The sequence below is a fragment of the Mirounga angustirostris genome, unplaced genomic scaffold, assembly GCF_029215605.1.
Source record: "Mirounga angustirostris isolate CCGP_5_RB_7025 unplaced genomic scaffold, mMirAng1.0.hap1 SCAF_9, whole genome shotgun sequence".
Classification (NCBI taxonomy): domain Eukaryota; kingdom Metazoa; phylum Chordata; class Mammalia; order Carnivora; family Phocidae; genus Mirounga; species Mirounga angustirostris.
This window is the reverse complement of record NW_026991717.1, coordinates 97931017-97945041: the sequence shown is the minus strand read 5'-3', so window position 1 is coordinate 97945041 and position 14025 is coordinate 97931017. Positions and strand designations below refer to the sequence as shown.

The 14025-nt window shown below is 45.9% G+C and overlaps 1 protein-coding gene across 6 annotated transcripts in view; it reads left to right on the top strand.

The window, feature by feature from the left end:
- Nucleotides 1-13999, top strand: part of NID2 (nidogen 2) — a 59403-nt gene extending 45404 nt beyond the window's left edge. For 3 of the 6 annotated variants that reach the window (XM_064571050.1, XM_045900857.3, XM_045900853.3), the window contains 10 exons: nucleotides 1079-1198; nucleotides 1933-2163; nucleotides 5587-5808; nucleotides 6408-6577; nucleotides 8836-8965; nucleotides 9621-9792; nucleotides 10455-10612; nucleotides 11869-11992; nucleotides 12909-13021; nucleotides 13312-13999. In XM_064571050.1, the coding sequence (XP_064427120.1) occupies nucleotides 1079-1198; nucleotides 1933-2163; nucleotides 5587-5808; nucleotides 6408-6577; nucleotides 8836-8965; nucleotides 9621-9792; nucleotides 10455-10612; nucleotides 11869-11992; nucleotides 12909-13021; nucleotides 13312-13322 (1451 nt within the window). In that variant the 3' untranslated portion in view covers nucleotides 13323-13999. Of the gene's footprint in view, nucleotides 1-1078; nucleotides 1199-1932; nucleotides 2164-5586; nucleotides 5809-6407; nucleotides 6578-8835; nucleotides 8966-9620; nucleotides 9793-10454; nucleotides 10614-11868; nucleotides 11993-12908; nucleotides 13030-13311 lie in introns of those variants that run through there. The other 3 variants (XM_064571051.1, XM_045900854.3, XM_045900855.3) reach the window with 3 other exon arrangements.
- Nucleotides 14000-14025: the final 26 nt, after the last annotated feature.

The following is a 14025-nucleotide window of genomic DNA, read 5'->3' as shown; positions in this document are numbered from 1 at the left end:
TATCATTGTGGAAGCGACTGCTTTCTTTTATTTTCAGTCGAGACTTGATCAGACCTACACCCTTTATCTTCCTTTTACTCTGGAAGACTTCTTGTCTTTGCAGATAGCTTAATCATGGGCCATTGCTTTTGTTTTATGTATTTTTTTTAAGAATTCTTTTTTAAATTTTGAAGTAATCTCTACACCCAACGTGGGGCTCGAACTCACAGCTCCGAGATCAAGAGTTGTATGCTCCACCAGGCACCCCTGGCCATTGGTTTTAATAGTCTGACTCTCTGAGGTTTTTTGTGGGGAGAGGGAGGAGAGCCTTGCTACTGTCAGCCCATGCTGATTGCAGTAAATAAAAGGACTATAAGCTGGCGTTTGAAGTTCCGGGATGTTGCAGTTTTGAGAATTATGAAAATCTTCTGGTATCGTGTGGAGGGGGGGTGCTGAATTGTTGACACTGATAAGCCTAACAAATTTAGACTTTTTTATGTGTTGGTTCAAAACTTGTGATATTTTTCTTACACTTTTCTATTTTTTCTAAAGGTAGAAAGTAGAGAAAATTTCTGATTGATTGGGCATTGTAGATAGTAGGACTCTGATTGCATGAGACTGAACGTGCTTCTACCTTAGTTGAAAAAGCCCTGGGAGCCTCTTCTGGCTGCTTTGCATCTGCATCTCGATGCTAGAGGGACAGCGAGCCAGCAGTGCAAGAACAAAGCCATTGTTACACACATTCACTGCTGCGGGACGGACAGGAAGTGAATGATTTACAGTCTAAAGGCTAGTTCAAAGGTGATGACTTCCTGGAATTCACTGTGGATGAAAGATGCTCTAGAAATACACTGCAGGATATTTTTTTTCTGGAAGTGACCACATTGCACATTAACTCCCATGTCCCTCAACCTTGTACATTAAGCTTGCCTTTAGCTGTCATCATATTCCTGCTCATGCCCAGAGGTCTTCTGAGGTTGACCCCTTGCCGTTGACCCACGTGTATTAAGGCCGTGTAGTAGCCCCGATTGTGTGCAGTGAAGTCATGCTGTTCCTTCCTCCCACCCCCACCCCCTCATCCCTGTTCCTGCCTCCGCAGATGTCGATGAATGCTCGGAAAACAGATGTCACCCCTTGGCTACCTGCTACAATACCCCAGGCTCCTTCTCCTGCCGATGCCACCCTGGCTACCATGGGGATGGACTTAAGTGCACACCAGGTAAGGTTTGGAGAGCCAGACAAGGCACAGAAAACCCTGACTCCTTCAGTGCGATTTTTCTACAGCCTTCAGTCCACTCCTATTGGAGACCAAGGCTTCTCCTGTTCCCTCTAGCTGCCTAGTTTACGGAGAGCTCACTGGTTATTAGCGTTCTGGGAGGCCAGGAGTATGAGCCATCCGTTGTCCTACCTAGCGTCCCACCTAGTGGTCAGCTCCCTTCGTGATGGGCTTTGCCTCAGTAAGTGTGATTGAGATGAAGTACTGAGATCAAGCTTACTAAACGTATGCACTAGTGAGTTGGTAGTCAGCCCCCATGACTATTCGAGGGGGTCTTGGCCAGCACGGTGCAATCTAGTGATTGCCATTGACTCGGAGCTTCTCAGACTTAAATTCTGGACTTCAGGGGCTGAATTTTCTCCCAAGTCTCTTGGGATGTTTGGACAGAAGCCATGGGTGTTTCTTCATTTTACCCAGACAGCAGTGGGGAGTCAGCTCAGGACAGGGTGAACTGTGAGAATCGGAGAAATTAGGGAGATAGTGACAGAACTAAAAGAATCCAGGAGTTCAAAATCTCAGTGCCTTGCTCTTTTTCCCATGCGATGCTACCGTCCAAGTATACAGAGGGAAAAACAAAAAACCCCTCGGATAGGAGCTTTGAAGTTAGCTGGTATAAGTGGATGGGTTGCAGTCTTTTATTCGTCCTTTGTCCGTCTCCTTTACCCCGGCCTCGGAAGACCCCTCCTCAGGGCTGAAGCCCTGCGAACAGCAGCAGCGCCACGCGCAGGCTCAGCACACCTCTACCGGCAGCCGGCTGCACATTCCCCAGTGCGATGAGCAGGGTCGCTTCCTGCCACTGCAGTGTCACGGCATGACCGGCTTCTGCTGGTGCGTGGACCCCGACGGCCGCGAAGTCCCCGGCACGCGGACTCCCCCCGGCTCCATGCCGCCGCGCTGCGGACCACCAGGTGAGCCAGTCAGGGAAGAGAACCGCTTCCAGCCTCGGCCTGGGGCTCCAGAAGCAGAACGGTGCTGACCGGGGGGGCAGATGATCACCCCTGCCCAGACCGTGCAGACCCTGGGCCGATCTCCGCCCTGTCATCGGCTCCTTCCTCCTAGGAACACTGGAATGGTCTGTGCACACCCGTGTGCATGTTGCTGTGACAGGGACGGACAGAGGTACATATGTGATCACTGCCGCATGCTAGACTGTGGCCTCACACTTGTCCAGGACAAGCCTGGAAGTGGAGATTGAGTGTGTCGGTCAGGCTGAGGCCACTGCCCTGCATCTGTTACGGCAGCTTTGGGAGATCTTAGAGCGAGAGGATCCTGCCAGACTGGCCTTTCGTCCAAAAGGAAAACTGCCTGCCCACATTCCTATCCCTTCGCTCCGCCTTCCGAATTGCAGCAAACAGTATGAAGGCCATTTTAGTACTGATAGGAAGAATAGGTAGGACACCTGGGGGTGGGTCTAGCTGGTTTGCACTAAACTGATCACCCCAGCTCTCTCCAGCCAGGCCTGGCATGTGGATGGGGAACCCCTCGCCTGCCCCGGCCACCATCAGAAGAGGCGCAGGAACCTGTTGTGTTAGCCCGTGTGGTCGGAGATGCTGACAGTGAACTCGTCTGTTACCGTCTGAGCACTCCCTGTCTGGGTGGAGCCTGGCGGTCAAGTGCTCACGTTTCATGCCAGGGCAGCTTGTGTTCCTTGCTGAGTTGTTCAGAGTGGGCAGAACTTTATTATGAAGAACATAGGACTGATTTGATACCATTTTAGCCAAAGTAATTCCTAAAGCCATGAACTTGCTATTCAGAGGTCCATTTTTACTACTGAGAAAGATAAGTACTAATTTTGGCTTTTCACGTATAAGAGTAAGAAGAGCTGGAGAATTACCACCAGTTTTGATCCCTTCAATAATATCGTTATGGCCAGCACATTAGTGCTTCTAAGGTGCATATAGGTAAAAATTGGTAATGCTTGATTCCGATGTATGTCCTTGTTTCCACAGTGACACTCCTAGTTCCTCTCTGTCCCTATTTTTAGTAAAAGATTTTGTAGGTCCAAAAAAAAACACACCCACCCAGAAAAATCCTGTTTCACTCATGTCTACTCTTTAAAAAGTCTCGGTTCTAACTCCATCTGGGATTTAAAAAAATCAGATGGTTGGGAATGGTTCAGAGTTCTGTTACACTTACTAAGACAAGCCTGTGTTAAGGACAGTGATTCAGAAGGAAGCCAAGAGAATGAGAAGTTAACGACTCAAGGAGGGACATGTTCTCTTGTGCAGAATCTTTCTCCATGGCCCAGACTTCTCTCTTGGTGCTGGTTCGGCCTTGGCTGCCATTTCTGACTAGTCTCTGCATTAATGGGGTTGGCTTGAAGGGAGGGAAAACACTCTGTGTCCAAGATTTCAAAATATTTAAAAGCCCTGCCAACCAAAAACAGAAAAGAGAGAAATCTGTGGTTGAATTAAGGAGGAGCTCCAAATAGTAAGGAACAAGAGGGAGGCACACATATCAGTGATGTGAGGTGCCCATTTCCCAGAAGCTGGGTGTGCTGTGTGTCTGCATTCCAGACAAAGAACTTTGCCTTATTGGGTGGTCCCCTGAACCAAGAACGTACCCTCTGAGTTTGCAATGTGGGCCTGGGGCAGTGTTGGGAGCTTCTGCAGGGAATCCCACCTTGAGATGGATGGCTAGTGGTTTGAGGAAGCGACATTTCCCCGTCTGGGGTCTTTGAGACACATCTAGGGGAGGAAGAGCGAGACTCCTCCTCCATGAGGTCTTAAAAAGAACTTGGCTTCCCAAGGGTCATGAGCTATAGAGACGACCTGAAAAGCATCCACTTCCCCCAAACCCAGTGAGTCTTGTAGTTGAGCTAGTTGGGTTTGAGCTCTGAGGATTTTATTTACCACCCTCCCGCTTTCCTAGAGGTACCCTTTGGTACTAGAACCAAAGTGTAACGTTTCCTACTTTGTTCTTTGAAGCCATTGGAGGTTTTGACCAAAGGAGTGCCATGAAATGATTGTTTTAAAGGGACTCTTCCTGGCTGCTGGTAGTTTACACTGGGGGGCAGGAAAGGGAGGGGAAGCCACGGAACGAGTAAGAAAGCTTTGGTAATAATCCTAGCAGGAGACCATGGGGCTTGGACCAGGGTGATGGGGTGGATGAGGTGAGAAGTGATTTTCTGAATGTATTTTGAAGGGACAGCTGACATTTTCTGACCTATCAGATGTGGAAAGCGAGAGAAAGCAATCAAGGATGATTGGGCCCGAACAATGGAAAATGGAGGTGCTGTTTACTGATAGGGAAAAGTCTAGGGCAGAGCAGCTTTGGTGGTGGAAAGGAGGGGCCCCATTTTTGTTCTGAGATGGATGTTAAACACCTAGGTGGTGGTATCGAGTAGGTACTTGGCTGTATGACTCTACAGACCACACGCTTTCAGTTGCAGGAATTAAAAAAGCAGCACCTTCTATTTGAGTTCCTTTAGATAAGCCTATGCTAGATGGGTGGACGAGTTATTTAAACATCCTGCAGCAGAGTTCCTGCAGACCAAGAACCGCTATGTTTACGACAGAGTGACAGCCCTTTGGAAGCAAGGCTGGGAGAAAACAGCCAGAGAAACCACTCTGCAAGAGCTCGCAGGAGGTTGAGCCTGGTGGGGAGCTGGGAGGGGGAGCAGAGAGGGGAGGATGCTGGAGAAGGGAGGGGGCAGAGCTCTATGGCGGGAAGCTGGAGCCTGCCGAAATAAAGGTTCAGCTCTGAGCCAAAGGGCTTCCAGGAACTGGAGTGTCTGTCAGTCAGTATGGAGTTGGCCCCCACCTCTGCTGTGCTCACAGATGCTAATTACAGCAAGTCTTACTCCATATAGTTTCCCAGTGAGCAGACACCGAGGGCCACGTAAGTAGAGCACTCAGGGAGTTTCTAAGACACATGGCCAGTCTCAAGATTGCCCTCTGGGGTGTAGGTCCTGGAGCCTGAACCAAGTGGGAAAGAATAAATACTACCTTTAATTATCATGTAGGCCACTGAGTTCCCGATGAGGGTCCCCACCAAGTGCTCTGTTAGCAGAGCTCTGGGCCCAGGCAGAGTGGTCCCCGTGGGCCTCTCCCGGCCGGAGCGTGCCTTGCACCCCTGATCTGACCTCCTCTTGCTACCGATGTGGCTGGGCCTTGATGACAGATCCTCTTGGCCCAGGAGACTTTGTTTCTCCGGATTCCTGTGGAGAGCTTCGTAGAGCACTTTACTGCTTCGGTCCAGTGTCCGGGGGCTTGGCCGAGGCCTTGCTGGCGGACACTAGGAGGAGGGAGGCCAGGTGTGGGGAACTTCAGCTACATGCTGTATTCTGTCCTGGGCTCACCATCAAAGGCTTTTTGTCCCCATCTGCTCAGAGCCCACCCAGAGGCCCCGGACCGTCTGTGAGCGCTGGAGGGAAAACCTGCTGGAGCACTACGGTGGCACGCCCAGGGACGACCAGTATGTGCCCCAGTGTGATGACCTGGGCCACTTCATCCCCCTGCAGTGCCACGGGACGAGTGACTTCTGCTGGTGCGTGGACAAAGATGGCAGAGAAGTGCAGGGCACCCGCTCGCAGCCAGGCACCACCCCTGCCTGTAAGCACCCAGGGACCACCCCCGTTCACCACATCTGCTCGGAGGGTTTGCTGGAGGGCAACTGCCAGCTCTGGGTGAAGATGGGGAAATAGGGGGTTCCCAAGGCCGGTGAAAGAAGTCACTAATACGCCGTGTTGATTTATAATCTGGTCTACCCAAGATCCCAATTTGGATTTCATGTTTGGTTTTGTCATTAGCAGTTTCTGTAATTAGAACATCTGGAACTCAGCTCAACGTGCAGTTACTCCTCCTCCCCAGCGCAGGGTGAAAGGAGACACGTGTCACCCTGGGGGCCCAGAGAAAAGCGGATACAATACTGACTAGTTTCTTTCCTTTAAAAAGAAAAAACCTTTTGCTTTGTTCTGAGGGGAAATGTTTTGTTGTCTTCCTCCCTAGTAATTGGCAGTGTTTTACATAATCCTTGGGAAGAAAAAAACCCTAGAAATTAGAATTTCTTTTAAGGAACATCTGGAACACATCTGTCTAGGGTAAAAACCTTTTGATGTTTTTGGAGGTTCTGTGTGGAAAGTAACTTCTTCCCCTCTCCCCACCTACCCTTGTTGCCTTTCCTCTCTGTTCTTCGTACTTTCCCACGGCAGGTATCCCCACGGTTGCTCCGCCCACAGTCCGGCCCGTGCCTCGGCCTGACGTGACCCCTCCATCTGTGGGCACCTTCCTGCTCTACGCCCAGGGCCAGCAGATCGGTCACTTGCCCCTCAATGGAACCAGGCTTCAGAAGGACATGGCCAAGACCCTGCTGTCACTGCATGTAAAGTGGATTTCTGCCGTGGGGGCGGGGCTGCACAGGGCTTTCAGATCTGGGCAAGGGCCGGAGGTAGAGGGAGGTCCTGGAGAGTTTCTGGGCTGGACTCCGACTCTCTCAGTCTGACACTGCTCTCACAGGAAGTGGGGGCACTGCTGCCGGGAGTTCTGTCTGACTGACCCAGGCTTTCTCCAATGGTTCATGGGGTTTCGGATAAGTGGAAAGGGAGTTTCAGATCTGTCAGGATATTGAGGCAGTATGGTGATCCAAGGCAAAAGTGACAGAACCTTAGCCCAAGTCCCCAGGGTCCTCTCCATGCCAGACCTCTCCAGAGGGTCCAGGAGGACCAGCGAAAGGGTGTGGTTTCTGTGGTCAGTTACGAATCCCAAGTGGGAAGAAATTAATGACTGCCTCATTGTTGCAGCCCCCTCCCCTCCCATTCTGGTTCTGTGGATCAGTCTCTTCTCTAACTCCTTCACAGAAGATCTGGGTGGAGGGGGGGATGCTGGGAAAGGAGCCGACAAGCTTTCCCTAGATGCCTGTTGCTTCCTGCACCAGCAGCATCCCTACTGACAAGGCACTCCATTTTGGAGGAGGGATTTCTTCTCTAAAATGGAGAGAAGAGAAGGGAGTTCACCAGAAAGGCACTGCCACTTATAAAGGAAAGCCATCTGATTCCATTTCTAAACCTCATGCCGCAGGTACTTGCTATCTAGGATAAAGAACAGTACGATGTCCATGTTTGCCTTTACTTTTGTTAATGAACTAATGCCTTATCAGATTCCAAAAAAAGTGTAGAAGCAGCCAGTATTCAGAGGAAGATGTGTTTTTCCTTAAGATTTAGGTTTTGTAGTCGTGTTGGCAAACACTAGCAAGCTGTTGTGTAAGTTTCTGTAAAAGATGTAGAAACTAAGAAATTGCCAACACCTCAGTCTAACCATCCAGCCGAGTCTGACGGCTGTCCTGCCTCTCTGAACTTGCCGCTCCTAGGGCAGGGTGGTGGTGCTGCTAGTGGAACTCTTTTGAAAGAGAATGGAACATGGGCTGTAAGCACATCTTGGGGAAATTTACTTAAAATGATTTATTCTTCCAAGAAACTTGGAAGTCAATACATGGGTTAACAGATCCCATGATTCCCTAGGTCAATGGAAACGGACGTGGATGTGCATTCCTGCCTGAGACAGAGGACTTTTACTTTTCAAGTGAAACGATACTTTGACCTTCAGATCCTTCCATATATACTGCCCACTTTTTCACAGGAGCCAAATCCTGCTTTGTTCAGTGTTTTTTATATTGACTCTGCTCCCAGAGGCATGTCAAGCCAGCCCCAGGAGGCTCTGTTAGGCAAGTCAGGAACTGGTGTGATCTCAGGGACAGCCAGATGGCCCCTAGATGTTGGCTTTGCACATCTGTTCAGTTTCTCAGACCAGGAGTCTGAGCTGGAAATTGAATGAAGCAAGTACTGTGCAGAGTTTTGCAAAGACATATCACAGACTCAGCATTAAAAAAAAAAAAAAAAGACTGTTATTTATTTAGCAATGAAGAAGGGAAGACCTTCCTAGCCAGAGGTTTGGTGACCACCAGTCTCCAATTCCTTAACCCATCCAACTGGAGACTTTTACTTAAGCGTACAACCAAAAAGTTTGCTTTGTAGTAAGCAGAGAGATGGGGTGAGGGAGGACACCTCAGGGGAAGGATTATATTCACAGGGGGAGGGGAACAGATGTTGTCGTCATATGTTGGTGAATTTTAGAAAGGCTGTTTCAAAAGTGCAGAGACCACTTGGAAGGAATAACGGGTATTTTTTGCCCAGTAAAATATTAAGAACTTACTTTGCTAAGACTAACGTTTGTCCTTTAATCACTGAAGGGGCTGATTGTTTTTCATGAAATCATCTTACTAGTGCTGGCAGTAATAGCGCTTATTAAGCACTTGCTGCAGACTAATGACTGATTAGGACACTGTAGAAGAATTTATGGTGTTAATTTTTAGAGCAGCACTATAAAGGAGGTCCTGTTATCTTCATTTTGCGAACGAACAAACCCAGGCCTAGAGAGGTTAAGTCGCACGGCTAGTCGGTGGCTAAGCCTGGCCAGGCCCCCGGAAGTCCGCCTCCAGGCCCACTCGTGTAACCACGCTGCTTAGCTGCCCCTGAGACTACGTACGGGTTGTTCACTACGGCCATGCGAGGGGCAGCTGAGCGCGAGCTCCAGGGAAACGCAAGGAGTCCTAATTCTTCCAATTTCGTGTCTTGGTCCACAAAGGGCTCCATAGTTGTGGGAATTGACTATGACTGCCGCGAGAGGATGGTGTACTGGACAGATGTTGCTGGACGGACAATCAGCCGTGCCAGTCTGGAACCAGGAGCAGAGCCTGAGACGATCATCAACTCAGGTCAGGTCTTCCTCCAGAAGACCCCTTTGTATTTCATCTGACTCTACTAAGTGCAAAAGGGGAGGTCAGGGGGCGCCTGGGTGGCTCAGTCGTTAAGCGTCTGCCTTCGGCTTGGGTCATGATCCCAGGGTCCTGGGATCGAGTCCCACATCGGGCTCCCTGCTTGGCGGGAAGCCTGCTTCTCCCTCTCCCACTCCCCCTGCTTGTGTTCCTGCTCTCGCTCTCTCTCTCTCTCTGTCAAATAAATAAATAAAATCTTAAAAAAAAAAAAAAAAGGGAGGTCAAGTGCCATACAAGTCACTTCACTGAGTGGTAACGGTACATACCAGCCCCTCTGTAAACACACATTCATATGTAAGAAACGAGGAGGTGATTCTTCCTGAGAAACAAGGCTCCCGAGAGAACTCAGGGAGGCCACAGCTGACGCTGCCTGGCCCCACACTGTGAATATGCCTGGTGCCACCAGGCCGGACGGTGTATTAGTCTAGAAGAGAACGAGAGGTGGCAGAACAAGTTCCTCTGTGAACCTGCTCCTTGCAACTGAGAGCCTCTCAGGACTTTATTTTTTAAACTTTTCAAACCTAGAATATGTCTCCACTTCAGGTTCCCTTTTCATACTGCAAATGCTCCAGTCCTGCCATTGTTCTATTTCCAGGTCTGATAAGCCCTGAAGGACTTGCCATCGACCACTTCCGTAGAACAATGTACTGGACGGACAGTGGCCTGGACAAGATAGAGAGGGCCAGGCTGGACGGCTCTGAGCGCCAAGCCCTCTTCCACACGGACCTGGTGAATCCTCGGGCCATTGCTGTGGATCCAATCCAAGGGTCAGCTGGGCTTCCCGATTCCCCTGCCTGCTGTAGATCCTAATTTGAAGCCCTTGGATTTTAAATGCCACGTGGGGAGGGTCAGAACAAGAACGTAAAAGCTCCAATGTGTGAATTTAACAGTATATAGGATCTACTGGGTGTAGACACTCTTCTAGGTAAAGACAAGGTCCATTCTTTCATGAATGCTTGCCTTTCCCCACACAAGCACTTGGTATACTTTTTAAAGTAAAAAAAATTTTACCTACTGTTGAAACTGACAAACTTAGTGAACAAAAGGTTTTCTTTTTTTTTGCTAGTATTAGGACATTTTTAAATATCTGCTGCTTTACCAGTCAGTAGGCTAGTATGCTGAGAACATTCTAGGAGGAAGTAAGGTAGTAAACTAATGAATAAACTAGAAAATTATTAAGACTGTGGTACAGTACATAGAGAATTCAGAGACTATGTCAGAAGGACTGGGGCTGATGCGGATCAGATGATCAGGCCAGGCTGCCTAACACTTAACCTGGAATGAGGCGGGTCTCCTTCAGCAATGCATTAGGAAATCCTAGTGTTGAAATCCTACGTTTATCTTCATTAAATGGTGAAAGCAACCAAAACTCTGAAACTGACCCTTATTTCTTGGACTGCATTTTCACTATATTTAATTTATCCCACAGCAACTTGTACTGGACGGACTGGAATCGAGAAGCTCCCAAAATTGAAACATCTTCTTTAGAAGGAGAAAACAGAAGAATTCTGGTGAATAAAGACATTGGACTACCTAATGGTTTAACCTTTGACCCCTTCTCCAAACTGCTCTGTTGGGCAGACGCAGGTATTACTGATGGTAGCGAACACACAGCACTTCATTACCCTGGGGGCCGCTCTCTACCTCAGAGTTTACAACAAAACCAGATGCCATCATGTAGAGCTTTTGGCTTAAATTTTTAACAGTACAGCACAGAACTTACTCCTTTTAGTAGGTGTACAAACTGTTAAAGAACACTTTGTATTGATACTTATAATCCTTCCTGGGGTTTTCGGGGGGGGGGGCGGTGGTCTGTGAATTAGGTGGTAATTTGAGGGCTAGTACTATGTCCAACTCATTTTTGTAATGCTTGCCCTTCTCCCACACAAGCACTTGGTATACTTTTTAAAAAGAAATTTTACTTTTGAAACTGACAAACTTAGTAAGTGAACAAAAGGTTTTCCTTTTTTGCCAGTATTAGGACATTTTTAAATATCTGTTGCTTTACCAGTCAGGAGGCTAGTATGCTGAGAACATTCTTTGGAAAGTGATGTGGCAGGATGGCCATCAGTAGTAAGTTCCGGTTGCCAATACCGAAGTTCCCTCTTTCTGTAGTGTGATTTCCTTAGAACAATTTGAAAAGATGCTATATATGTCTACTTACATACTAAAGAATACAAAAAGGTCCATTCTTAAAGAATTTATAATGTAATAAAAAGGACTAGAACGCAGATGAGTCAATATTATAATCCAGTTGGTCCAAAACAACAGTTAGTTTTTAAAAATGTAACTTTAAAGAAAAAGTATTTGAAATTTAAAGCCAGGTTCCATAAGAAATTTGTTTAGGTATTACAAAATTTTGAAGACTGCTTCTTTTACACTGAAAAACATGAGCCATGTTACCATTTTAGCTACTTTTAATTCCTACCTAGGAAATAACAGGTCTTTAAAAAATATTTAAGGATTTTAGTTAAAAGGCATTATACACTGCTTATGGAGAGCAAGTATTTATCTAGATGTTATGTTTACAATTTACGAGGTGACACTTAAACTTTGTTCTAATTAATTTCATCTCTAATGTCCTATTTTGGGAGAAAAAAATGCAATCCTCTCTTCCAAGAAAGGATCAAGAGTCTAAATTCTAAAAACTACAATGCTATTAAACAAACTGAAGAATGGTAATAGAATAGGAAGATTTTAGTTTCTAATTTGTATCACTATATAATTAAAAGGTCTTATTTCCTATTCTACCTCAGAAGGCTTCTACCTGCCACAATTTTTGGCCAAGTTTTCTTTTCTCATGGTATGAATGATCTCATTTTCCCTCTCTGGTGTTTTAAAAGGAACCAAAAAACTAGAGTGTACACTACCTGATGGGACCGGACGTCGCGTCATTCAGAACAACCTCAACTACCCCTTCAGTATTGTCAGCTATGCAGATCACTTCTACCACACAGACTGGAGGAGGTGAGCCTGACACACCCTGACCAAGCCTGAAAAGGCAGACTAGTCTGGAAGACATACCACCGTTTATGACCTTTTACCTAATGTCACTAATGACTTTAGTAAGAAAGCTTTTCACTGAAGTTTTCATTATCTCTTAATTAGTAGATAACCATTGTTCAAGTGTTATTGCTTTTAAAATCATACTTAACGGTATTGCTCACAAGCTGCTCAAAAGTGGCAGAACTGATACTAAACTATCCAAAAAAGGAAGTGCATTAATCTAAGTCTGATCTTCAGAGAATAAAAGACTACACTTAAGTGGTACCCTGAGCTCTATTAGCTGTGTGATTTAAATTGATTTTTTTAAAAATGACATTATGGACATACTAGTTGTCCACCTGGGAGAAGAAAAAGTACTGTAATTTAGACTAGTTCTCCAAGGAGGAACATTAAAAACATATCTAGATGTCTAAGCCCTTCTACCCCATCCCTTGCAGTCTTGATTTAATTGGTCTGGCAGGAGGCCCAGGCATCAGTATCTTACTACTTACTAGATCCTCAAGTAATTTGTTCAGCAAGGGTTGAGAAGCACTGATTTGCACCAGTGGTTCTCAAAATTTTACGGTGGCATCAGAATCATTCCAAGGGATTGTTAAAATATATTGCCAGGTCCCATCCCATAATTCCGGATTCAGTAGGTCTGAGCTAAGGCCCAAGAATTTGCATTTCTAGCAAGTTCCCAGATGATGCTGGTCTGGGGACCACTTTGAGAACCAGTGATAGAGAAAATCTTTGAATCTAAATGAGTCAAAACACATTTGGTTAAATTTAAAAAATACATTCTAGAAGGCTAGCGAACAGAGATTCTCTATTGAAAGTGACTTTTTTTCTTCCCCACCTTAAATCCTACGAATTTACTCTTCCTTTCTGTTACCAGGGATGGTGTTATATCAGTAAATAGAGACAGCGGCCAGTTTGCTGATGAGTATCTCCCAGAGCAGCGATCTCATCTCTACGGGATAACTGCGGTCTATCCCTACTGCCCAACAGGTAAATAAAATGCTCAGGCTGCTCCTTTGGACCAGCAGGGTAGAGAAGGATGTATCTGGTAACCAATTACCTGTGGCCCAAATACGGCTGCCACCGCCAGTGAGAGCCATTTTGAATGGAAAAGTTAATGGCCAACACATAGGGTACTAACGATTGTTCACCCCTAAGTCTACCTACCTTAACTATACACATAAAAGGTCAGCCTATTAGGATATTTCCCCTTAACAATACTTGCTGTTGCAACTGGTTATAAGATATTCACCCACTGTTCCTTCCACCTCTCCTCACAGGAAGAAAGTAAATATGGCATCACAAAGGACTTGGAGTTTACAATCAGAATCTGGACCCTAAAGAACATTTACTGCAAAGGTGAAGAAAGTGAAAAAGGAATTGGACTTACAAGATGAACACTTGCAGGACAAAAACTATATAACTTGTGAAAAGTTTATACCTCAATCTTTACTACTGTATTTTGAAAAACAAAAGTTACCACAAGTTTTAAAAAGTAACAATTTTAATTGCTGCTTATTAAAGCAATTTTTTAATAAACATTTCTATCATATTTAAAAGGTCAAGTTCATTCAACTAAGAACCAATCAGAATATGTGACAACCCTAAATCTAATTTTTTAAATCTAATTTTCTGGCCAAGAAATTAAAGCAAGGTTATCCATATAAAGATGCAATCCTAAAGATCATAAGCCTTGACCTGGAGAAGGCTATGCAGAACTGGTGGGGAAAAAAACAACTTATTTATAGTTTTCCAGCGGAAGTTCTAAGTTTTGTTTTTTTTTTACCTCTGCATCACTGCATTTCTATTTATATTAAAAGGTGCTAGAATGTTTCAATTTGTATCTTCTGATTCTGTAAGTCCCTCTATAGTTACCCACAGAAGTTATTACATTTATAAATACCAAAGATGTAACAATTCTCAAATTTTCTAGATTACTCCAATAAAATATTTTAAGTTTTCCTATGATTTGACTATCTGTATTGTCTCTGTAA